The sequence below is a fragment of the Podarcis bocagei genome (genome assembly GCF_964188305.1).
Source record: "Podarcis bocagei genome assembly, chromosome: 11".
In the NCBI taxonomy this organism is placed as follows: Eukaryota; Metazoa; Chordata; class Lepidosauria; order Squamata; family Lacertidae; genus Podarcis; species Podarcis bocagei.
The window spans coordinates 42,491,296-42,514,952 of NC_138136.1; the positions used below are offsets into that span (position 1 = coordinate 42,491,296).

General features: G+C 41.7%; 1 protein-coding gene across 1 annotated transcript in view; it reads left to right on the forward strand.

Moving 5' to 3' along the window:
• The first annotated feature begins 5,838 nt into the window (after positions 1-5,838).
• IL6ST (interleukin 6 cytokine family signal transducer) overlaps positions 5,839-23,657 on the forward strand; it is a 34,915-nt gene continuing 17,096 nt past the window's right edge. Inside the window, exons 1-7 of the mRNA XM_081212733.1 lie at positions 5,839-6,022; positions 10,065-10,145; positions 11,564-11,875; positions 13,612-13,750; positions 15,421-15,575; positions 18,984-19,135; positions 21,938-22,094. Coding sequence (XP_081068859.1) covers positions 10,079-10,145; positions 11,564-11,875; positions 13,612-13,750; positions 15,421-15,575; positions 18,984-19,135; positions 21,938-22,094 — 982 coding nt within the window. The 5' untranslated portion in view covers positions 5,839-6,022; positions 10,065-10,078. The remainder of the gene's footprint in view (positions 6,023-10,064; positions 10,146-11,563; positions 11,876-13,611; positions 13,751-15,420; positions 15,576-18,983; positions 19,136-21,937; positions 22,095-23,657) is intronic.

The window sequence follows — 23,657 nt, forward strand, 5'->3', positions numbered from 1 at the left end:
CACAAACCCCTTCCCATGTCCTCACCAGCCCTGCTCCTTGCCCTTTTGCCAGACTGGGAGTGTCCTTCAGCTACGACAATGCCTCTGGCTTGCCTGGGTGGAGAGAGCAGTATGTAAACTTCTGGCTTTTGCATGGCTGAATGCATGTCCTACTGTCCGCAGGTAAAACAACTACATCCGATGCTCTGCCTACTGTTGCCACTGCTTCCACCCACTGCCCGCATGTGGGCTCCAGAAGATTGCCTATGAGAGTCAATGTGTCCCTCTGGCTGAAAAAGTTTCCTGTGCCCTCTGCAGTTGGCAAGGTTTGTCTCCAGTTATGGAGGCTGGGATTTGGTGGGGAGACAAGGTGTTCTTCTTTCCCCAGCAGGACTCAGCTTGTCCCCATAGGTGTTGTCTTGCCTCCAGGGAAGGCTCAAAGGTAGGTGGGAACTGGGCTAGCCTGGAGACAGCCTATGTTCTGCAGTGGCTGGGCCTGTCCCTACATGACAAGTCAGGTACGATGGTATGAAGAAGTACCTGGATTCAGATGATTTCTGTATTTCCAGTCATTAAACTCATGTAAATGTACACTGATTGCTCTCTCTTCCCTCCAAATAACCTCTATGCTTTTCAGTTACAGAGAGCAAAAAACTGGTTTCTCTCAATCTTCTCAATTCAGCCAATCTACTCTGATCCAATAGTAAACCATTCCCATGGTTAGGATGCCACCCTCTATCTCCAGTACAGAACAACAAACCCCCGTGTTGCAAACTTAACACAACAAACAATACAAGCAACACGAAGACCAGTTTACTAGATAGCACTGCAATTCTTATTGCATTACATGATTTAGTACAACAAAAACAAAATGCGTACACTTGTGAATTCTCTAACATATCTGAAAGCGAATGAACACACGTCTGTCAATCTTTGAAAGTCTGTAGAAGTATAAGAAGTCTATGGCTGAAACAAAGTAATAGATGCTATCCTGTGGGCAAAAGTCTACGGACTTTCAAAGATTGACAGACGTGTGTTCATTCGCTTTCAAATATATTAGAGAATTCACAGGTGTACACATTTTGTTTTTGATGTAAAGGTAAAGGTAAAGGGACCAGGTCCACTCGTGACGGACTCTGGGGTTGTGGCGCTCATCTCACTTTATTGGCCGAGGGAGCCGGCGTACAGCTTCCGGGTCATGTGGCCAGCAAGACTAAGCCGCTTCTGGCAAACCAGAGTAACGCATGGAAACGCCATTTACCTTCCCACCAGAGCGGTACCTATTTATCTACTTGCACTTTGACGTGCTTTCAAACTGATAGGTTGGCAGGAGCAGGGACCAAGCAACGGGAGCTCACCCCATCACGGGGATTCGAACTGCTGACCTTCTGATCGGCATGTCCTAGGCTCTGTGATTTAACCAACAGCGCCACCCGCGTCCCATGTTTTTGTTGTACTTACCCTCTATCTCCAGGGCAGAAACAAAGTAAACACATAAGCACAACATGTGAAAAATTACCATTTTACTGGCCCAAGATCAACTCATTTGCCCTATGGAGGAAGAGATATGAGAATACAGCTCCATAAGAACTCTCAAAATATAATTTATGATGTTAGTGTGTTGTCCTTCCCACAAGGAATTCAGGGTAGCAATACAGGAAGCTCTCACGTTTTATCCTCACAATGACCCTGTGAGGCACAACAACTGGGCTAAGGTTGAAAAACTCACGTTGGAAAGATTTAAAATTGACAGTGCAACCCAGTGAAACAATCCCCTTGAGTTCAGTGGATTTTATTCCAAGCTAAGTGGGTATAGAATAGAAGGTGAAATTATTGAATTGAATCTCCTTCATTTCCTCTTTGCAACTTCCTCAGGGGAGCCACCTTTCTTGTGCAATTCTATATACATGTACTCAGAAGTAATTCCCACTGAGTTCTGTAATACTTGCTCCCATGTAAAGCAGTATAGAATTAGAATTTTATTCCTATAAACCAGGCATGGCCAAACATGGCCCTCCAGATGTTTTTGGGACTACAGTTCCCATCATCCCTGACCACTGGTCCTGTTAGCTAGAGATGATGGGAGTTGTAGTCCCAAAACACCTGGAGGGCCAAGTTTGTCCATGCCTGCTATAGACTATAACATTTTTCATAATTCCTGATCATTGGTCATATTGGCTGGGGCTCAAGTGGGTGCAGAATAGCAAGGCAGCTTCAGAAACAGGATTGAGAAAGTAAATGGTGGAACTGAGAAGATTCATGTAAGGGACCATCACTGATCAGTTTGATTAAAAAAACTAAAATGTTACTTGCAACCAGGGAAGGATCCTCCCAGTTTCTCATATTTCCAGTCTTTTAAGTTCAGTTTTCCAGATTTCCATATCAGTTTGTGGTTTATTTGTTTTTTTAAGAGAGTCCTCATAAAAATTTATCAGTACCTTAGTACAAGTTTATTCTCATATGCACATTTTGGCAAAGCAGCTTTCCCCAAGAGAATGTATTTTCCCCAATAGATGCATTAATATGCTACTCTAACATGTTCGTTTTCGCATACAACACTTGACCGGAGTACAGTGGCACCTCAGGTCAAGTACTTAATTCATTCTGGAGGTCCGTTCTTAACCTGAAACTGTTCTTAACCTGAAGCACCACTTTAACTAATGGGGCCTCCTGCTGCCGCTGCACCGGCAGAGCACAATTTCTGTTCTCATCCTGAAGCAAAGTTCTTAACCCAAGGTACTATTTCTGGGTTAGCAGAGTCTGTAACCTGAAGTGTATGTAACCCAAGGTACCACTGTACTGCATTGCAAAATTTGGAGAAGTACAAATTTTGAAGGATGGGCGTGTTTTGGTTCACATGTTGTTTCAGAAAATGCATATTAGGTAAGTTTGCCTTTAAATGAGAACTGAAACAAATTTCTCCCTATCCCTATTTGCAACTAAAATGGTTTGGAAAGATACTTCTTTTGCGTACAAAGCCCCCAAAGTATGGCAAAAGAATCTTTGAGAAACATGGACTCAACAGTTTTTATTAGCAGCATGCTAAGATTTTCTGAATTGTCAATTTATTTAAGTGTGCGCTTTATATATTTGTTACAGCTGATGATATTGACAACTAGAAATACTGACTGTTTTCTGGATTGCATCTTCAGCCTGAATATCTTCTGTTAGTAATGTTAATATTCAGTGCCAGAATTACATGTAAGCTAAACAAGCTATAACTTAGGGCCCCACTCTCTTGGGGGCCCCCAAAAAATTCAAAGAGAAAAAAACTAGATGTACATTTCCAAAATATAAGATGAAAAACAAATAAAATAAAACCTACATACAACAAGTGCTGTATGTAGGTTTTTATTGTGTTGTGTATGGACCTATTGGGTGCATAAATTACCATATAGCATATATTCAACACAAAAAACAGCGACAATTTGTTGTTGACAAAGCACAGGTGGATATATAAAGGGAACCATTACCTTCAGTAGCTTAGGGCCTTATAAAACCTAAATCCAGCCCTGCTGTTATTTGAAAGGCAGAGAAACACCAGCTGTTTGCAATTTTTAAAGGATTCTGTAATAAGGGTAAGACACTGAAATTGAACCCATCTGAAATCAATTTAATAAATTTGCACGTGTAAGGTCACAGGTTGGTGTAAGATCACTTTTCGTTTTCAGACTAAAACTAGAGTTATTCATGTGTCCGAGTTTTAATTGTTTCTCACAAACACAGTTCAAAGCACACACACACAATTCATGAGGTATGCCAGTAGTAATTTTTAGAATATTAATGACTAGTTTCCTTTGCTATTCATAGCTTTGTTTTCCAAGTAAAAGGGGGTTGAGAGTGTGAAGTAGCTACTTCAATTTTTCCACCAGGATTTCCTTGAGCAGGTAGAGGATTGACCTTCTTGTTCTTATCTAGGTAAGTTTTGTCTTTGTTCCATTATTTTAAGTCTATTGCTATGGCCACTTGTGCTCCTGGACTAACCACTTCCATGTGGCCCCCAGAAGATTACCCGCAAGGGAATATGGACCTCTGACTGAAAAAATGTCCCCTGTCCCAATGCAGAGGAACCATTTCAGAACAGAAACAAGAAAATCCAGAATTTTCAGCTCGCCGGGAGCCTGCTGTTTATCTGTGTTCCTTAGGTGATACAGACATGGAAACAAGGCAGACACACCCCTGCCTTGGCCTGCACCAACTGATACAGTGTTTGCATGGCTTGTGGCTGTCATCACATTAGTTTTCTGTGTGGTGGTGTTTCCATAGGTTCTGAGGGTGTGTTTGTGTGTCATTTCCACATCATCTGCAGATTCTGCATGGGGTTTCTTTTTTCCCACCTGGGCTGAGTGGTCATAGGATATTGTGGCTGTAGTGGTAGTGCATCTCCCCCTTCCCCAAGGTCATTTAATTAATATACTTATTTACTGCTCTTCATCACTGCGGCAGCAATCCCAGGGCATTAAAAATACAAATTGCAGCTCATATAAACAAGCAAAACTTCACCAACCTGCTCTTAACTAACCCAATAATAAACAGACAGAGGATGCCCGAATGTAAACTTACATGAAGAGCCTTCTCCAACCTTGGGGACTGGAGTACAAAACATCTGGAAGGCACTAGGTTGGGGAAGACTGGTTTATGCAATGGGCCGCCATTTTGTTATTTAATAATAACAACAGACACACTGTCACAAGAGCTAACTGTTTCTCATATTTTCATCCTTTATTTCTGTCCTGCTCTGTTTTATACATTTGAAACAGAATCTTCCCAGCAGCTTGTAAGCAATGCTTCTGTGGAGAAACTATGCTTTAATTTCTGGAAGGATGGCTGTGAAATTATTTTGCATTAGAAAAATGTGGTACAGTGGTACCTTAAAGATAATCAAATGCCTGTGTCAATAATAAGTGAACTCTGACAGATGGAAGCTATTATCATAAACAAAGATTGTTGAGGCACCTTACAGTGCAATCCTATCCATGTCTACTCAAAAGTAAGGCCCAGTGACTTTAATGGGACTTGCATCCAATAAATGGGGAATTGTTTAGGGGGGGTTTTGTTACTGGTATTAGTATTTTGTAACTTTCCTTTTCGATGCTATTATGATTCCTGTGGAAACAGTTTCCATTTGGTTGTGTACTTTTTGACTACTGTACTTTTGTTATGTTTGTAATTATGCAAACCTTTTCATGCTGTAAGCTGCCTGGAGCAGGGTTTTAACTATCATTATTATTTAGCAAATTATACTGCCCTTCATCCGAAGATCCCAGGCTTACAAATAAAATGATGGTGACTGAAAGGACTGCAACTGTAATATAAAGACTTAACAGATTCATTATAGTCATCAGCTTTCATGGCCTTTCCCTTTCCCTTCCCTTTTCCTGTAGTGAGAACCTTGCTGGTATTTGAAGCGCTACATAATAAAAAACCCAAAATCAGATCAATTATCCAGTGTATCTTGCTCACGTGCTAATAAGGAACGGAGCTCAACCGGGCTCCCTTCCAAAGTAAGCCAGCATTTCGGATTGCACCTTCAGCCTGCAAAGTGCACATTCAGCCAAGCCCTGGGAATGTAAAACTGTACTAGGTTTACTTTTGCTGGTTAATTGATTGGGGCACGGAGCGAGGGGGGGGGGATGTCACACTCTCTGAACATTCGCTGCCCTGCGCGCAGACGCTGTTGAGCGCTTGCGGCTCGCCACGCTCAATCGCAGCGGGCCCCCCCCGCCCACCTCCCCCTTTCCCGGCCTCTCTTCCCCTCCCTTCCCCCGCCCCTGCTGGGACCAGGAGCCCGGAATCCTGGCAGCCCAGAGGCCCGTTACGGGAAGCACCACCTCTGCCGTCTGCCCCGCCCATGACCGTGACGTCACCGCCCTGCTCACCAATGGCGGCTCGAGCGAGACGCTCGAGCTAGCGGAGTGAAGCCGTCAGTCAAGGCGAGCGGCGCACCGCAGTTCATAAGGTGTGCGCGGCGGCGGCGGCTCGTGAGGCGTCTGGCGGGGACGGTGATGGTCCGAGGCCTGTGGGAGTAGCGCGCCAGGAGGAGGTGAGTGAGGGGTGGGTTTACCGGCCCGCGTCGGCCTTCGGCCGAGGGGAGCAGCCTGTTGGCCAGGCCGAAAAGGAAAACTTGGCAGCTGCCCTCAGGGGGGCGGGGGGAGCCGCTCTCCGCTTCCCCCCGCGGACAGGCCTTGTCCTCCGAAGGCTGTGAGGGAACGAAGCCCTTTCTCGAGCAGCCCGCCTCGGTCGGGCTCTGGCCTCGGAGGCGGCCCCTGAATCGGCTCTCTCCTCAGCGGAGCCCTTTTAATGTGCGCGGCTGAGGCGCGTCCCGCTTTTCGGGCGCCTGGCTGGAAAGGCGCCTCGCGTTGCTTTGGGACGCCCACGGGCGCCTCAGACCGTCAAGCGCTGGGTCGGCCTGGTTTGCGACGCCGCCCCCTGGTAACATTTCTCTTAGAAACCACCCTCCTCCAGTCGCGGCCGAGGGTGGCAGCAGAATTCCCTCTGCCCTCTTCTTCCTGCGCGTTCTTACGTGCGCAAAGAGGGGTCGGGTCGGGGGGGGGGGGCTACTGCTCCGTACTCCGGTCTGCCTTGAGTTCTCAACCGAATGTGGCAAGTGGTCGTTCTTCCTCGACTAAACATTCAAACTAATATCTATGGAAATATCTATTGAAAGGCTACCCTGTCGCGAGCGGTTTGGAGAACCTGAGTTAATTTCTCACGGTTATTTCTTCCCCTCTTTTACACGATAAAGCTCAGCGGTCGTAGCAGATAAGGGTGTATACAACCTTATCTTCTGGGTCGCCTCTCTTTCCTCCGCTGTTGCAATCTGGCCGTCCCTGATCTTTTCACGCCTGCTATAACTTTTTTCCCCCTTTTCCAAATTCTTATCTGTGGGGCGTTTGTTCAGGTAAGCCCCACCCCACATAATTGATCACATGATGCAGTGCACACACCCCATCTGAATGGGAATGTGCGTCAACTTTGTGGGGGCCCAGCACCTTGAAATATGTTACTGTGGGGGCCAAAACCCCTTGGGCCCCTAGGAGTTGGCTCCTATGGTGGACACCCATTGCCATTCTAAGAGAAAGAATGGCATGTTGAGTTCCAGCACCTCTTTTTCTAGAAAAATAGCACTGCCGATAAGTCAAATGAGGGTTGTGGTTGTGCCAGTGGCATTCGATCAGTGGACTAGGGGTACTAGGCTAGTCCCCTAAATGTCCTCCTGGTGCCTCCTCCCCAAAGCCCAGAAAGCTGCTGCCCTGCTTAGGGAGGGAGGCACAGTGCTCACCTGCAGTTGCAACTTCGGAGGGCCTCAATCACCCTCACAAGCTGGTTCCTCTGGCCCTAACTGATTACCTATGAAAAAATCACTGCATGCCACTGGATTGTATGTTCCCTGGCCAGGAGCTGAATCATACCCCTGCAGTCTAGGTCTCATTGGTGGTAAACCTGTTCCTAAACTGGGGGCTACCTTTGTGGTGCCCTTTAGACACTACTGGGCTACAACTCCCATCAGCCTTGGCAGCATAGCTAATGGTTTGGAATGATGGGAATTGTAATCCAGCAGTATCTTCCTTTCACTCCCGTTCTTCGACTTCCACTTGTACAGTTTTAGACCAAACTGCTTTGGAGGAGGATGCAGCCTTTTTGTTGTTATATGCAGTTCATGGCATGCTATTATAAACAATAGTGATAATGTGCAGTGTTCTTACACATTCTTGATGTTGAATAGTACTGGGATCAAGCTAGAAGTACATGGTGGCATAGAGATTGGCTGTCATTCACCCTAGTTGATATCTCTTTTGAAAGGCAGACTGGTGCATCTCAATATTGTCTCTACTGTATTTCTGGGCTTGCCATTTGTGTACTTCCTCTCCCCACCCTCCCAAGGATGCTAGGATCATCAGTATGCCTGATTAGGGGATTTCCACAGGGTTACTTGACTACAGTAGTGTATGACATATAAAGGAAATAAAGGAAATGATACTATTTTTATTTTTATGATAAATTTGAGTAGAGTGCTGAGACTTAGTACAGCAGAGTGGTGAGAATTTTCTCGGCATGTGGTTCTTTTACCTGAGTTGATGGTTTGCCTTTGACAAGATGGGAAACATAAGCAGTAGCCAGTAAAATTTTCTTAAGGTGCTTCTTGGTTTCCTATCAAAGTAGGCTTTCCATCCCCCCCCCATAAACTTCCTGTGGATTCTGATTATCTTCTGTTGTGCATTAATAGTCTACTATTTTAGCTAAAATTGTATTGGTACTTTGCAACCAAAATTTATTATAATATAGATTTTGGTTCTAAATACTGTATTAATGTAATGTGCAGCCTGATCATTGCAGTTAGGCATGTCTAGTCCCATTGAAGTAAGAAGGGCTAAGAATGCATATGCATAGGATTGTACTGTTAGTGGTGGGCAGTATTAAAATTCTGTTCTATGATGTAAGATGCACTGGAAAGAACTATGTTGGCTTTCATTTTAAAGCACTTTGCTCTGCCTAGAAAACGTATGCAGGCCTTGTAAAACAGAAATGTATTTCAAATCTGCACTAGCATCAATTCTTAAGAGTCATATTTCAAAGATCCAGGTGTCAGCAGATAATTTCTAACTTATAAGATCTGCATATGGGAGGGGTGGGGGATGTGTGTGGGGGAATTCTATATGCACACAAAATTATAACCTGAAATTGTAACATATGCCTGGGTTGTATTTTAACCTGTAGTTAAATTAAACTTATTTAATGTGAACAAGCACCATGCCAGTGTGTACTCCTCAAAGGTCTGTGCCTTGTTCCTCCCTTGCTCCAGCACCTCTGGGGAGAAAACAAATCAGAATTTGGCTTGTTACTTGTGAACCCAAGCTTTTGGTTTGTTACTCTTCAGACAAACCATAAGCAGAAGCAAGGCAGCAGGAGGGAGAGAGAAGTGAAGCAGGACATATTAACATTAAATCACAGTTTCAGTGTGACACACAAACCAGACCATGCAAACATCTGCTTCTAAATGGGAAATTTTATAATGCACCTTATTTTTGTAGTTTTAACTTGTTTTACACTGATTTTAATATTGTGTCTTAATGGTTTTAACTTTCCCGGAGACCTTAGGATGAAGGATCAGGTAATAAATTGTTATTATACTAATCCAAACACACTAAATCAGATATATATACCTTTTAGAAAATGTGCATCATTGGCCAAGGAAAGTTCTAGCCACAAGACAAAAAAATGGACTTTATCAGTATATTTAATCATGATCATTAAGTAAACCACAACTGTCAACTTTATATTTTTATAAAATCAATATTGTGATAATAATTAACAAGCAAGCTAGACATATGTTATATATAAAATGGAGGGTGTGTTAGTTTATACTTTTCCCTCACTTTATTGCATTGTGATAATGGTTGAGAAGTGAGTTCAGTAGCCACACTCAGGCGCATATTGTACCTGGTCATTGACCACTTGTGACCAAGTGAAGATGCCTGGGCACCAGGATGGCACCTGACATCTCCACCATTTGAAGGTTCATGCCTGGGAATCATTGGATCTGAACTGTTTTCACACACTAATACCACATCCTGTAGAATTCTGTCAGATTTATTTATCTTTACAATTGAAATGGATTTCATAAAGCAAAATGCTTTTTCTGTGCAGCCTGAACAGGAGCTGGTACCATTAAGAAAAAGAGGTAGGAATAGGAATATATGTGGACTCTCCCTGGATCGAGTACTTTTCTTCTTTAAGTTTTCAGAGTTCTTAAGCTAGCTCAAGGTGGTCATCCGAACTAACCAGATGTTTAATTGATATTCAATCAATCATTTGAAGAAGAAAAAAGACTTTAGAGCCATCTTGCCCCAAAATGGCAACTAGACAATTGGGGAGTTGCCTGTGTTCCTGTTCTCACTCTTAGCTGTTTCCCTGAGTGCTATTCTTTTCTTGCTTTCCACAAAACCTTTTTGTTCATGGTTAATAAACGTGTCAGAACAGAGGAAACTACAGAACCTGTCTCCTGAGAAATGTCTTCATAAAAAGAAAATAGTGGCTGATTGAGCAGAGTAAAAATATTATATATAAAAAAATTGTTTTTACAGAGACTTGGTTCAAGATGTTTTCAAAATGGAGTTGGTTACTGCAAGCTGTGTGTACTCTCCTGAGCATTTACTCCTTTGGAGGTAAGTCTGCAGGATTAATAATAATAAATTGTTCCATTGTATTATTAAGCTCTGTCAGTTTGTTGATTTGTATACATTATAGAAAACGATTCTTGATTTTTAGTTTGAATCTATTATATGGAAGGCAATGGCATAGAGACCACAGGCTTGTCAGATCTATTTGTGTTTTTTTGTTAAAACCACAAGATCTGTGAGCCAGAGCCAGGTGTAAAAGGCATACAGTTAGATTACATTCTGAGTCTTTGTATTTGTTTTTGGTAGCAGAAATGAATCAAGTTCACTGAAAAGTCCACTCCTGGTTAACCCAAACTTTCTTCATTTCAGGAGCCTAATGTAAGGGGGGTCAGTATTCTAGATAGATACTGTTGGCTTGTAAAGTCAAAATATAAAAAGTTGTGAAACAAGCCAATAGTTGATGTGGTAATATGAAAGGAAGGATATTTAACTTATTATCAGGTTTTCTAGCTTGCTAGATTCCTCTTTTTAAAAAGAAATCCTGTACAGTAGAGAAAGATTACACACAAACCAATTAAGTTACAACATGTGGTATGTTGCGGTGGAAAGTGAGAAAATGGTTGAAATATTTCCTGCAAGATTAATATTTAAATTGCACAGACAAAATTGAATAATATGCTTTTAGAAATGAAATATAGGTGAAATTTCAAGACAATGTTTCTCTTTACATAATATTAAACAGGCCTAAGGAAATGTAACACATGTACTGCTACCTCTGCACATTTCTATCTTTTTTATTCACTCCTAATTCTGATGTTTGATAATGAAACTATCTTTGAAATCATGAGGTGTGGGGGAGTTCACTTAACTAGCACAGACAAGAAATGCAAATAGTCATTAGGAAAATGATTAAAGTTGCTAGACCTAATGTCTTGGATCCTTAGATATGAGAACAGAAGCAAAGCGTCTTTTCCCTCCCCCATCCTCTGCATTACCCTGAACAGCCTCTGGAGACAGTTGGGGTTCCTCATGAGCAATGTGGGATGGGTTTGCTATGGTAGGGGAGGATTTTCCCCCAGATTGGAAGGAAATTCCCAGCTATCCCAGCAGTCTCTGGTACCCCATCCCAAATTGTTCGGGGGGGGGGGACCTTTTGGAGTAGCTTTTCAAGGTGCAGAGCTCTCACAAGATCTCACTGGAACCCAGAAGCTGCTGCTGCTGCTTGTGGGGGGGGGGGTGCCCATGGATGGGCAGGCCCAGAGGTGAATTCAAGAAACCTATCTATGAACTTCCATCCAGTCATTTATCTTGGATCCAAACAAATGTTGTCAATTAATGTACACTTGAAAAGTAAAGGGGGAAATGTATTTTCTAGGTAACTATTGTCTTCCTTTGTCATATTGTATGCTTATAGCAATAGTAGCCATCTTAGTGAACAATACCAAACAAATGATCTCTCTCAGTTTCAGATGGATATACGCGACCATGTGGCTATATAACTCCGGAGTCTGCTGTAGTATCCCTTGAGTCCAGCTTTACAGCATACTGCATTCTTCGTGACTATTGTCCAGATTATGGCAACCTTCGTGCTGATAAAGTTATCTGGAGAATTCAAACTAAGGTTGTTCCTAAAGAACACTATAGCGTAATAAATGAAACTGTTTCAAGAGTAACATTCAATGACACGTCTATATTGGCTTCTCCTCTGACTTGTAACGTCTTACTGGCAGGAAGCATTGAGCAGAACATCTATGGAATTCAAGTTGCCTTGGGCTGTAAGTATTTCTCCTTAAATTCTTCCTTGTGGGGATACACATAAAAGGAACAATCTATTGCCATACAGTGGACCCTCTAATTACATACCACTCTGGATATGTAACTTTCAAGTTACGAACGTGGCAAACCCAGAAGTGTATACTTCCGGGTTTCACCGCATGCACAGAAGCGGCACCTCTGCTTATGGACTTTTCGGGTTGCGGATGGACCCCTGGAACGAATTTAATTCATATCCGGAGGGTCCACTGTATAGTCATTCTCCTGCTCCTTATAACACTCTTAGAGGATGTTGGATTTTGTCGAATATATTGTAGACAACATGGAGAAATGAGAAACTTTTATTTCACATAGTTGAAAGGTACCAAGTAAAGAAGAAAAAAGTTACATCGTCACTTGGCAAATATGTCACCAGGCAGGAGTAAGGGCAGAAATTGCTGCCTGAATGATGTTTGTTCCACATAGTAACTACACAATTTCTGCCCCTGTACTGTATTATGAGATTCTGAGTATGATTTTATTTTGAGAATAGTGGTGACCCACCTGGAGAATCTGTCAAAGATGTAAAACGGGATATAAGTTTTCTAAATAAAGTTTAACTATGTTACATGGGGATAGGCATTATGCTTCCATAAGAAAGGCAGTTCAGCAGGTATGCCTGTATTGTGTGGCATCAGTTTCAGCGTAGCCCCTTGACCCCTGTTCCTTCTGGCTTATTCAATCTAGCAGAGAGGGTGGTTGGGTACAGAGTGTGATTAGCACTTCATTGATTGCAGGGGTGGTGCATGCTGCCTTGGAAGAGGTAGTGGTGTGTCCTCCCTTAAATAAACCAGTCCTGGGCCCCTTAGTTATACTAGTTCCTCTACCAGTAAAAAATACCCTCTTCTTGGGTAGGTGGTAGAGAGAGTTTCAGTGCAGGATGACCACCTACTCTTCTTGGATAATGCAATTTTTTTATTCCAGTCTGGGTTCAGGCCTGGTCATGGGAATGAATTGGCCTTGGTCACCCTGATGGATGAGCTGTACAAAGAGCAGGGCAAGCAGTGTGCAATCTTGTTCCTGCTTCTCGAATCTGCAGCTTTTGACACCATTGGCCATGGCATCTTCCTTGACTGGGAGCAGCCATTGGGCTTTTTTGTACACAATTTTATGGCTCCTGTTACCCCTTTAGGGTTGTCTGTCCTGAAACCATATAGGTCAGCAGTTAGTAGGACACACCACCTTCGTTGGCACCATGCCCATTCTGTTTGGAGTGTCATCTGACCCTAAGCTATTGTAGAGTAGCAGAAATCCTTCTGTGAGTAGCCTGCTTGCACAATATTGGATGCAACTTGGGGAATGAACAGGTGAACAATATTAGATTTTGATACACAAATTCTATTTACAGCTGTATATGTTGCCTCGTATGTAAAAATGATACTATTGCTTCAAGTGTTTTTATTTTCCTATTTTATTTGTAAGCTGTCTGGAGTCCCTCTGAGGGAAAAAGGCAGGAAATAAATACTTCCCTTCTTGTAATATTTTATGTCAACTGTGGTGTTTTGATGTACTTCCTTTTTACCTTTACCTTTGATGACCTTTTGACATGAATGCTCTGCTTTACAGTATTGAAAAAAACAATTAAAAATGAGTTTGTTTGTTTTTTGAAAAAATTGATTAGGACCAAAATGAATTCATGTTGTTTTTGCAAGTGTACTCCTAGATTAACTTCTGTTTATTTGTGTGTGTTTAAATGCAGTTTCTCCAGACAAGCCTGAGAATTTGAGTTGCATTGTGCATCAGCTTCAGACAGGAAGAAAGAAATATTCTCAAACTTGTACTTGGGAGCCTGGAAGATACACATTTCTGGACACCAATTATACTTTGAAATCTCGATGGTAGATATATTTTTTCAGTTTTAAAGACCTGTAGTTAATTTGTTGAATACAAAACTTTGAATTCTTAATATTTGTTGTTAAGCATACAATTTTTTAAAGGGAAGTCACTTGTTCAAAATATTTAAACATTGCTCTACACTGTGTCTAAGCAGCACAGTGGTCCTGCTAATTTAAAAGAGCTGAAAGCCAAAATAGGCAGTGGATGAGAAAAAGGGGACCAAAACTACTGAATAGCTGAATCTTGAGGGACTATAACTTTGGTTACTGATATGGTTTGCAACCAGGGTGGATAAATAATCAGATTTTTTTTTTTAGTTAAATCGGATATTTTTTTTAAATAAAATGCTTTTGGACGAAACCTCTTTCTAAAGATAGTTTTTTATTTAAGTTAATTATTGTCCAAAAGTTATCCATCAGGAAATAAGGATTTGTTTTTAATTATGCAGCATGAGGTTTTATATGCAGTGTTTAAATTTTTTGGTAAATGAATTCCACTAATCCATTCACATTGTCATGTTCTTTCAGAGGTTTCTATAAGATTATTTGGGGCATTTTTTTCTAACAAGAAGATATTATCACGGATGCTTGTTTTTGCTGTTCTAAAAAGTTTAAATTTGTGTCTGCAGAGATAACATGCCTTTTCTTCACAGGAAAAATGTTATAAAATAAACATGCAGAGTTGAGGGGGAAAAACTTAATCCCATTGTTCCTTTGCAAATTTATATACACAGAATCAACCCCTTAGCTCTTAAATGCTAAGTTCCAAGAGGTTCAATGAATAGATTGTTTGGAGTGGAATAGATCTGCACAAGTACCTAAGTGTGAAGCAGTAAAAATGAAAGTGCAACCTTGTGAGCAGAATACTCACAATATATGCATATTCATAATAATCATAATTATCTGTCTATGTATTTCTAATAGCATAACCAAATCAGTAATTTTTGATATAACTGTAAAAACTACTCTGAAAATTTATTATTCCAAAAATGAAACCTTCATCTGGTTGTGAATATTAAGATTATACCAGCAAAAATGACTCCTTCTCTAAAAAAATTATTTAAATCAGTAAATCTTACTGACTAGTGATTTAAGTTGATTTGATTTAAATCAAATCCATGCTGTTTGCAGCAAGATTTTTTTTTTAAAGAGCAGAATATTTTGTAAGAGGAAAAGAGAGAACAATAGTTTGCTTTAAATCCCCCCCCCCCCACAACAGAAAACAACATAATGTTTAGAGATATCTACCAAACTTTTGGTTGATGCATACAAGTCAACCTACTTATGACTGGTTAGATGGTGTACCAGTTAATAATTAATAAATAAATAAATAAATAAATAAATATGAACAGCCACTTCCTATTTTACTTAAAAGTATTTCGATTAAAGCAAATTGCTTTTGGATTAAAGCAAATTGCTTTTGAAAAAAAGTCTGATTTGGTGTCCTTTTATCAAAGCCCCACCTTTAAATAAATAAATTTCTTTGTGATATTGTGGAGCAAATGCTACAGTCGAAAGCTCATTTACTACAGAGTAAGTTTCATTGAATTCTGCTAGACTCACCTCTGTTTAAATCTGTCAAGGATATGTACATATAGTTGTGGTTTTTGAAGTATTAGGACCAATATAAATTTTAGTGTATTCAATCCTGCTTCTTTTTCTCCAACTTCTAGGCCAAACGAAGAGTTTCCTGACTGCCTGGGTGCCAATAATTCTTGTACCAGTACTGTGGTTGTATTTTTTGTTGACTTGGAAGTGTGGGTAGAAGCAAAGAATGCTCTTGGGATAGTTGAATCTGACCGCATTGTGTTTGATCCTCTAAAACATGGTAAATATATCAGCAGAGCCACTCCTATGAATGATTTCATATTGTCATATCTTCTAAGGAAGATAATGTTTCTTTATATGGTGAAAGAAGGAATAGGGTGGAAGAACAAGACCACCACCTCATTGTCATACTTCTAGTTAAAAGTCACACTGGGGAGAGTCTAAAAAATTATGGTAAACCAATGTGCCTGAAGCTGGAAGGCAGTGGCTTAGGAAAAATATCTAAAAATTTTAAGAGGACAATAGCTGGCAAAGAAAACCGATGAGACCTGAGAGACTTTAAGCAGGGACTGACCAACCAAAGATTCTGGGTTCATCAAGCAGCCTGCTCCCCTTCCATAATGGGATTGCTAACTCCAGGCATCAAAAGACGCAGCTTCTAACAGTTGGATTTCTGTAGCCAAAATAGATACACTAGCCTTTCTGGAGGTGGCTCCTCTTAATAATTTTAGTTGCTTCTCCTCTAGTTCTCTGATAATGGTTGAGACTCATAGAATGGACCCGAATAAACCAAACAATTGGTTTAATTTACTGGTTTTAGCACAAAGCAAGTGTCACTTGCACTCAGGTCATTCCTATCTACTGTTTGATTTTATTCAACATAGTTCCTACACAGAGTTTGGGTGAACTGAACCCAAAAAAAGGTACTCAAATGTAGTTTTTTAAATAGAATTATTAATAAAATTGACCATATGGTTTATATATTTCCCGTGTTAAACTAACTCAACTGGCATGATCCGAAGTGTTTTTTTAACATTTTAAAGAGATCTCGCCTGATTTCATAATGGCATCCAGTGATTAGCACATGTCAAATTTCAAAAGAGAATGCTAAATAACTAATCAGTGGTTACAACAAGCACCTTTGAATTCACTTTCAGCACCAGTTAGCTGTTTTGTGCAAGGAGCCTGCCTTCAAAGGGACTTGCTATAACTGATCAACAATTACAGGAATCTCTGTTGAAGTCTGTTTGGGGACCTGGCCCCCTCTCCTGTATGAACCTCTCCAGTAGTTACGATATTCAGAGCTCCTTACCTTGTTGCCCCTACTTTTTTTATTTATAAGATATTTATTAAGATTTTTTTAAATATATTACAATACAAAATGAAAAAAAAGAATACAAAATAAAAATGATTAAAAACCACTCCATTTTTCTATTGCTTACTTTCCTTAGCTTGTTTCCCGGACCTCCTCATACCTCCCTTTTTTGTATTCCAGTTCAATTTGTTGGCTCAGCAAATCCTTACCCTCTTTGTTTATCCTAATCTTTGGTCTTAAAATAGTAACATTAGATTTTTCCCTATTAATAACCCATTTTTCATATTCCCTTAAAGCATTACAGCTGGAAACCACTTAATTTCTATCCAACATCATTCTAACATTCATTAATTTTACAATATTTCTGTAGATAGTCTTTAAATTTCTTCCAGTCTTCTTCCACCGACTCTTCTCCCTGGTCTCAGATTCTGCCAGTCATTTCTGCCAGTTCCATATAGTCCTACTTTCAGAGGTTAGGCAGGTGGCAAATGTGGAATAGGACCTTTTTGTGGCTATAGAAAACTCACATTCAGGATACAGTCACTTTCGAGTTTTAGGCACAAACTGAAACATTTCCATTTTTCTGAGATTTTATAATTAGGTTGGTGCTTTCATTGCCACTTCTGAGTGTTACCCTCCAATTTTTGTTTTATTTTGTTCACTTTTTTATCAGGTGTTTTATTTTATTACCTTATATTTACTAGGTACATTTTTATACATTTTGCAGAGCTTCCATGACATCAAATGCCAACAGTATTGCATCTTTTGAAAGTTTTCCCTCAACATATAGCACACCATGAATTTCCAGTTAACTTTCCATAAACTTTCCCATTGTTTCATACCAATATTATACCCAAAATCCTGGGCCCATTTAATCTTGGCGGCTTTAACCTCCTCCTCCTCTTTGACATCCCAGTCAAGGAGGAATCAGTATGTCTTGGGAAGAATTTTTGTTTTGGAATTGATCAAATCTGTTTCCAGTCTGGGTGCCTCTGTCAAAAACCCCTTTTTTATCCATCTTAGATGTCTCAAATAGTTGATAGTATTGAAACCAATCTGCTATTTGCTCTCTTACTTCTTCAAAACTTTTTAGCTTTAACTTGTTTGTTTCTTCCTTTAGTAAAGTTTTTTAAGTTGGCGAGTTCCCTTCCGTATTTTTCCTTTTTACCGTGGTTGCCTAAACTGGTGAAATCTACCAGTCTTAGGCTTTAAAAGATCTTTATATTTCTCCCAAACTGTGTACGGGGATTTTCTAACAATATGGTTCAAAAAGTTTTTATGTATTTTTACTTTCCCATATCCCAGGTACCCATGCCACCTGTACCTGTTATCGTAACCCTCGTAAGACCAGGAGGTTGGGATCTTAAAGTGTGCACCATTCATTTAGCCAGGTGAAACAGGCTGCCTCATAATATAATTTTAGGTCAGACAGGGCAAAGCCTCCTCTTTCCTTTGCATCGATTAGAATTTGATGTTTAATTCTAGGTCTTTTTCCCTGCCATAAAAATTTTGAGATTTCTTTTTGCCAGGTTTTGAGGCAGCCCGTTCCACCCAGAATCAGAATTGTTTGGAATAGAAAGAATAATTTGGGAAGCATGGTCATTTTGATGATAGAGATCTTTCCTAAAAATGAAAGGTTTAGCCGACTCCAAATCTCGGGGTTCCTCTTAATCTCTTTTCAGGTTTTCATATATTCTGAAATAAATTGATGTTTTTTGGAGAGATCCAGATACCTAAGTATTTTGCTTTATTGCAGATCTTTAAGCCAGATGTTTTTTCCAGGTCTTCCTTTTCTTACGTTGTTACATTTTTAAGCAGCAATTTTGTTTTGGAGAGGTTTAGTTTGAAGCCCACCACTTCTCTGAAAGTTTGTGCTCCTGTCATAAAGGTGCAAACGTTGTGCTGTGTACCTGAATATTAGACTTCAAATTAATTGTAACCTATATATAAAAAGGGACACGGGTGGCGCTGTGGGTAAAACCTCAGTGTCTAGGACTTGCTGATCGTATGGTCGGCGGTTCGAATTCCCCACGGCGGGGTGAGCTTCCGTCGTTCGGTCCCAGCTCCTGCCCACCTAGCAGTTCGAAAGCACGTCAAAGTGCAAGTAGATAAATAGGTATCGCTCCGGCAGGAAGGTAAACGGTGTTTCCGTGTGCTGCGCTGGTGCTGGCTCACCAGCTGCAGCTTAGTCACGCTGGCCACGTGACCCGGAAGTGTCTTCGGACGGCACCAGCTCACAGCCTCTTGAGCGAGATGAGCGCGCAACCCTAGAGTCGGACACGACTGGCCCGTACGGGCAGGGGTACTTTTACCTTATATATTAAAAACAGTGAAATGGCCTGTGGCTAATTGAGTGCACCTTTTTCCCCCTAGTAAAACCGCTGCCGCCATCCAATCTGTCCCTCAACTCAGGAGAACTTCCCAGAGTCCTAAAGCTATCATGGGAAAACCTATTTCATGAAGTACCACTGGAGCTGAGATTTCAAATTCGATACAAGATCATTGACAGTATAAACTGGATCCAGGTAACCCCACACCTATTATTTGTCAATTATTTTTTGTAGCATTTGGTGTGTTTGCATCCAAAGAGCTGTGACAGTTGCATTTTATCTACTAGAATAGTATTTGTTTAAATGAGAGAAAATATAGATTTCAGTTAAGTGTTCAGTGGAAACATTTATAAATTAAATAATGTGAAAAGAAATATAAAAAATCCTTGTTGGGAAAAGTGAAATAGAAATTTAAGAATAAGTCAGAAGGAAAATAAACTGTTGAGGAAGCTTGTCGATTCTACTTCACAGTAGTTTCTAAGGGATTGACAGGCTGCTGGCAGGATAGGAAAATAAGTTTGACTTGATAATTGTCGAAACTAAAAAAAAAAAATCCTTCCAGTAGCACCTTAGAGACCAGCTAAGTTAGTTATTGGTATGAGCTTTCATGTGCATGCACACTTCTTCAGATCCCACATAAGCTTTATATAAGCTTGTATATAAGCTTTATATTGATAGCAAATGTCTATCTCTATTGGGGATAGGTGTTGCATCTTTCAGAGGGAGTAATTCTGACTTTTTCCAGTAGTAGTACTGTGAGATTTGCAAATCGCTTCCAAGGCAAAATCATTTGGATTTCTGCTGAACCTAATGCTTCAGTTGGTTCAAGTCCATTAGTGGTCCCTAGAACATAATCAAATCACACCTTGTGGGATCAGTTTCAAAGGTTGCAGTCTGAATATGTGAGCAGGACACTTGTGCCAGTGAGGCTGACAATGTGCTCTCCTGATCCCTACCCATCATGGCTGATAAAATCAGGACAGGATTTACTGAATGGGTCAAGAGTGTTGGTAATGCCTCGTTACAAGAGAGAGTTATGTCCATCACTCTGAAGGTTATCCCCCCCTGAGGTCCTCCAAGGTTTTAGAAAACTACCATCCGGTGTCTTAATACTCCCTGCACATATGCCCGGAGGAAGCAGACTACATAGATCTATTCCAATCTGGTTTCAGGTCCAGTTTTAACACTGAAACAGCTTAAAACATCCTTTATTAAAATATGCCATCCTCTTGGCTGCCCTTGACCTCTTAGAGGCTTTTGACACTATTGGCTATGGTGTTCTTCTGGTGCAACTCAAGGAGGTGGGAGTTGAAGGTACTGCATTACAGTACAGTGGTTCCATTCCTACCTGCAGGGTCACAGCCAGAAAGTAGTTCTAGGAGGCTGTTCCTCGGCCCTGTGGCTTTTGATTTGTGCAGTCAGGCAAGGGTCCATTCTGTCTTATGCCAGTCAACATTCTGTATGAAACTGTTGGGGACTGTCCTTTGAGGATTTGGCACAGTACCATCGCTATGCCAGCAATAAACAGCTCTACCTCTCCATTCTATCTGAATCCGGAGAGGCTGTGAAAGTGCTGGACCAGTGTCTTGAAGCAATGATATAGCTAAATTCCTAAAACCGCTGAAAGGGAAACTTTAAAAAAAACAGCAAGAGCTCTTGCTGCAAATTCCTTCTCATAAGAATGGTGTGGTAGAAAAAGGAATAAGTGCCACAGCAAATATAATGTGAAGCAGTATGGATCTAGCTCCAAGGGATACTTAATCTACTTGGGTCTTTTATGATGAAGGGAGAAGGTTCCATCTGCTTAAGAACCCTGTCTCTACCTCCTGCTCCACATGAATTGCAGTACACATTAATTTGTGTGCTTTCACATGTTAAGACTATAAGCTTGGGATATTTTTTAAGACAGCGGAGGCTAAATTTTAGAATCCTGGTTTCAGACAAGGAGTGTGAACTCCTTGGAAAACTAGGCAGCTGCTTGAAACTAGTACTGGGCCAAAGTAGTGCCCAGCCAAATTTCATAGGTTTGAAGGATTGAGGGCAGAGTGAAATCTCTGCAAAGACTGCATTACTTATCACTAGGTGGCAGACTTCAAAAAGTATAAGATATATACTGATGCTTGTTATCAGCATACTTCAGAATTGCAAAAAGAATGATGCAACGTAAGAATTATTATAAAGTATAGTTACTTTCTCTCTCTTGATAAGATGTTTAGCTTCATAAGCTTTCTCAGTTTTTTAATCAGGCAAAAAACACTAAATGGAGGGTGGAGAGAATAGTGACTAAACCAGTGTTTCCCAAACTTTTTTGGGCAACGGCACACCTGTTTACTGAAAAAAAATCTCGCGGCACACCACCATTAAAGCCCCGCCCCGTGACGTCAGCGCGCAGCGTCACGCCGGGAGGACGCACGAAAGTGAAAGTTTTTCCCTCCCCCCTCAGTCCCTCGCTCGGAATTCAGCTCGTTTGGGGCATCGCTCCGGCTGCTCCCTCTCCCGCCGCGCAGGAGCGATGCCTCTCTCTGGCTCTCCCTCAGCGCAGGCTGAGGGAGGGAGGGAGGTGCGCGTGTGACCCGTCTCTGCTGGGAGACCAAACCCAGCGAGGCAGAGTCGCGCGGAGGCGCCCAGGCAGCGCTGCCGGCTGCGAGGAGGAGCGCCAGGCAGCAGCAGGAGGCGCGGCCTCTCCTCGCCGCCGCCGCCCCGCCTCTCACCGCCCGACTCGCCCGCCTCCCTCCAGGCATCTCGCGGCACACGAGGCAACGTCTCACGGCACACTCGTGTGCCGCAGAACACCGGTTGGGAAACACTGGACTAAACAATAGTGTAATTTGAATTTAAGTTCTTGATCACAATTTCATGTTTTCTGCTAATGAGGGTCATTCAAGCAAAACATCTAAATTTGCCATGCTGATTTTGAGAGAGAGCTAGAAAATTCAGTATAGTGAATGTTGTTTATTCACTAGTAGCACTTCTTAAAGCCCAGTTTCATTTTGACAGGTTCCTCTTGAAGACACAGCAACACAGAGAGATTCCTTCTTCATTCAAGACCTCAGACCAAACACAAAATATGTGTTTCAGCTGCGTTGTGTAACTAGTTGGGGAGAGTACTGGAGTGACTGGAGTAAAGAAGTAGTTGGGTTCACAGCTGAAGATAGTAAGTAAGATTCCAAACTTCTCCAGTTTGCTCCGAATTGTCAAAATGTGTTTCTGATTAAAAGGTTTCTACACAATAAATATGTATACATATGTGTAATAACTATGATACAATATAATGCAATTTGTCATTTAAATCATGAGTAGCAAACAGTAGTTATTAATATTTGTGAATTTACTCTGGTGTTTGTTCATCTCTTATTAACTTCCAAGTAATGGTTCAGCATTATCTTGTACTTTATTTCACAATAGATGATGATAAAGCTCAATTTCTCAACAAATTAACAAGTTTTCTTCCTTCTCTTACCTTGACCAAATTTGTCAATTTTACCATTGGAACTGTAAATCATCCCTGTATCTCAGAGGGTTGGTTCCCCACCCCACCCCCAGTTATAGCTGATTACCATATGGCCAGCTGCTAATTAGTACAGTAGGCCTATAACTTACAAGCATTTACCTTGTGTACATTCAGCTTTACATGCTTGACAAAATAATAATATAATAATTAAAAAGGGGAACCCAGGATATTCCCAGGGGAACTGAAGGAGGCAGTGGTGCACCCGCTCTTAAAGAAAACATCATTAGATCCCTTAGATCTATCCAATTACCGCCGGGTTTTGAATCTTCCATTCCTGGGTAAGGTGATTGAGAGAGCGGTTGCTGAACAGCTTGGCAGGTTTCTGGATGAAACATCGACTCTGGATCCATTCCAGTCCGGCTTCTACGCTGGTCATGGGACCGAGACTGCTCTGGTCGCCCTAACAGATGATCTCCGCAGGCAGCTGGATCGAGGCGGGTCAGGGCTGCTGATTCTTCTAGACCTGTCAGCAGCCTTTGACATGGTCGATCACGAACTCCTGGACCACTGCCTTGCCGACGTGGGGATCCAGGGCACAATCCTTCAATTGCTGCGCTCGTTTCTCTCTGGTCCGGGGACAGAGGGTGGCGCTTGGGGGGGGGGGAATTGTCATCGCGCCACTCCTTGGTGTGTGGAGTGCCTCAGGGTGCGATACTCTCCCCAATGCTTTTTAACATCTTTATGTGCCCCCTCGCCCAGCTTGTCCGGAGTTTTGGGCTGGGTTGCCATCAGTATGCCGATGACACGCAACTCTATCTGTTGATGGATGGCCATCCTGACTCAGCCCCAGACACACTGACCAGATATCTGGAAGCTGTGGCTGGATGGTTACGTGGGAGCCGGTTGAAATTAAATCCTTTGAAGACAGAGGTCCTCTGGCTGGGACGGGACGATATGGGATTGAGGGGGCAACTCCCATCTCTTGCGGGGGTGCAATTAGTGCCAACACCGTCCATTAAGAGTTTGGGTGTAATCTTCGATACCTCCCTCTCTATGGAGGCGCAGATTACACCTATAACAAAGGCGGCATTTTTTCATCTCCGCCAAGCTAAGCAGTTGGCTCCTTATCTCTCTCGCCCTGACCTAGCCACTGTGATCCACATGACGGTCACCTCCAGACTTGATTACTGTAACTCGCTCTACGTGGGGCTGCCCTTGAGACTGACCCAGAAACTCCAGCGGGTGCAGAATGCCGTGGCAAGACTC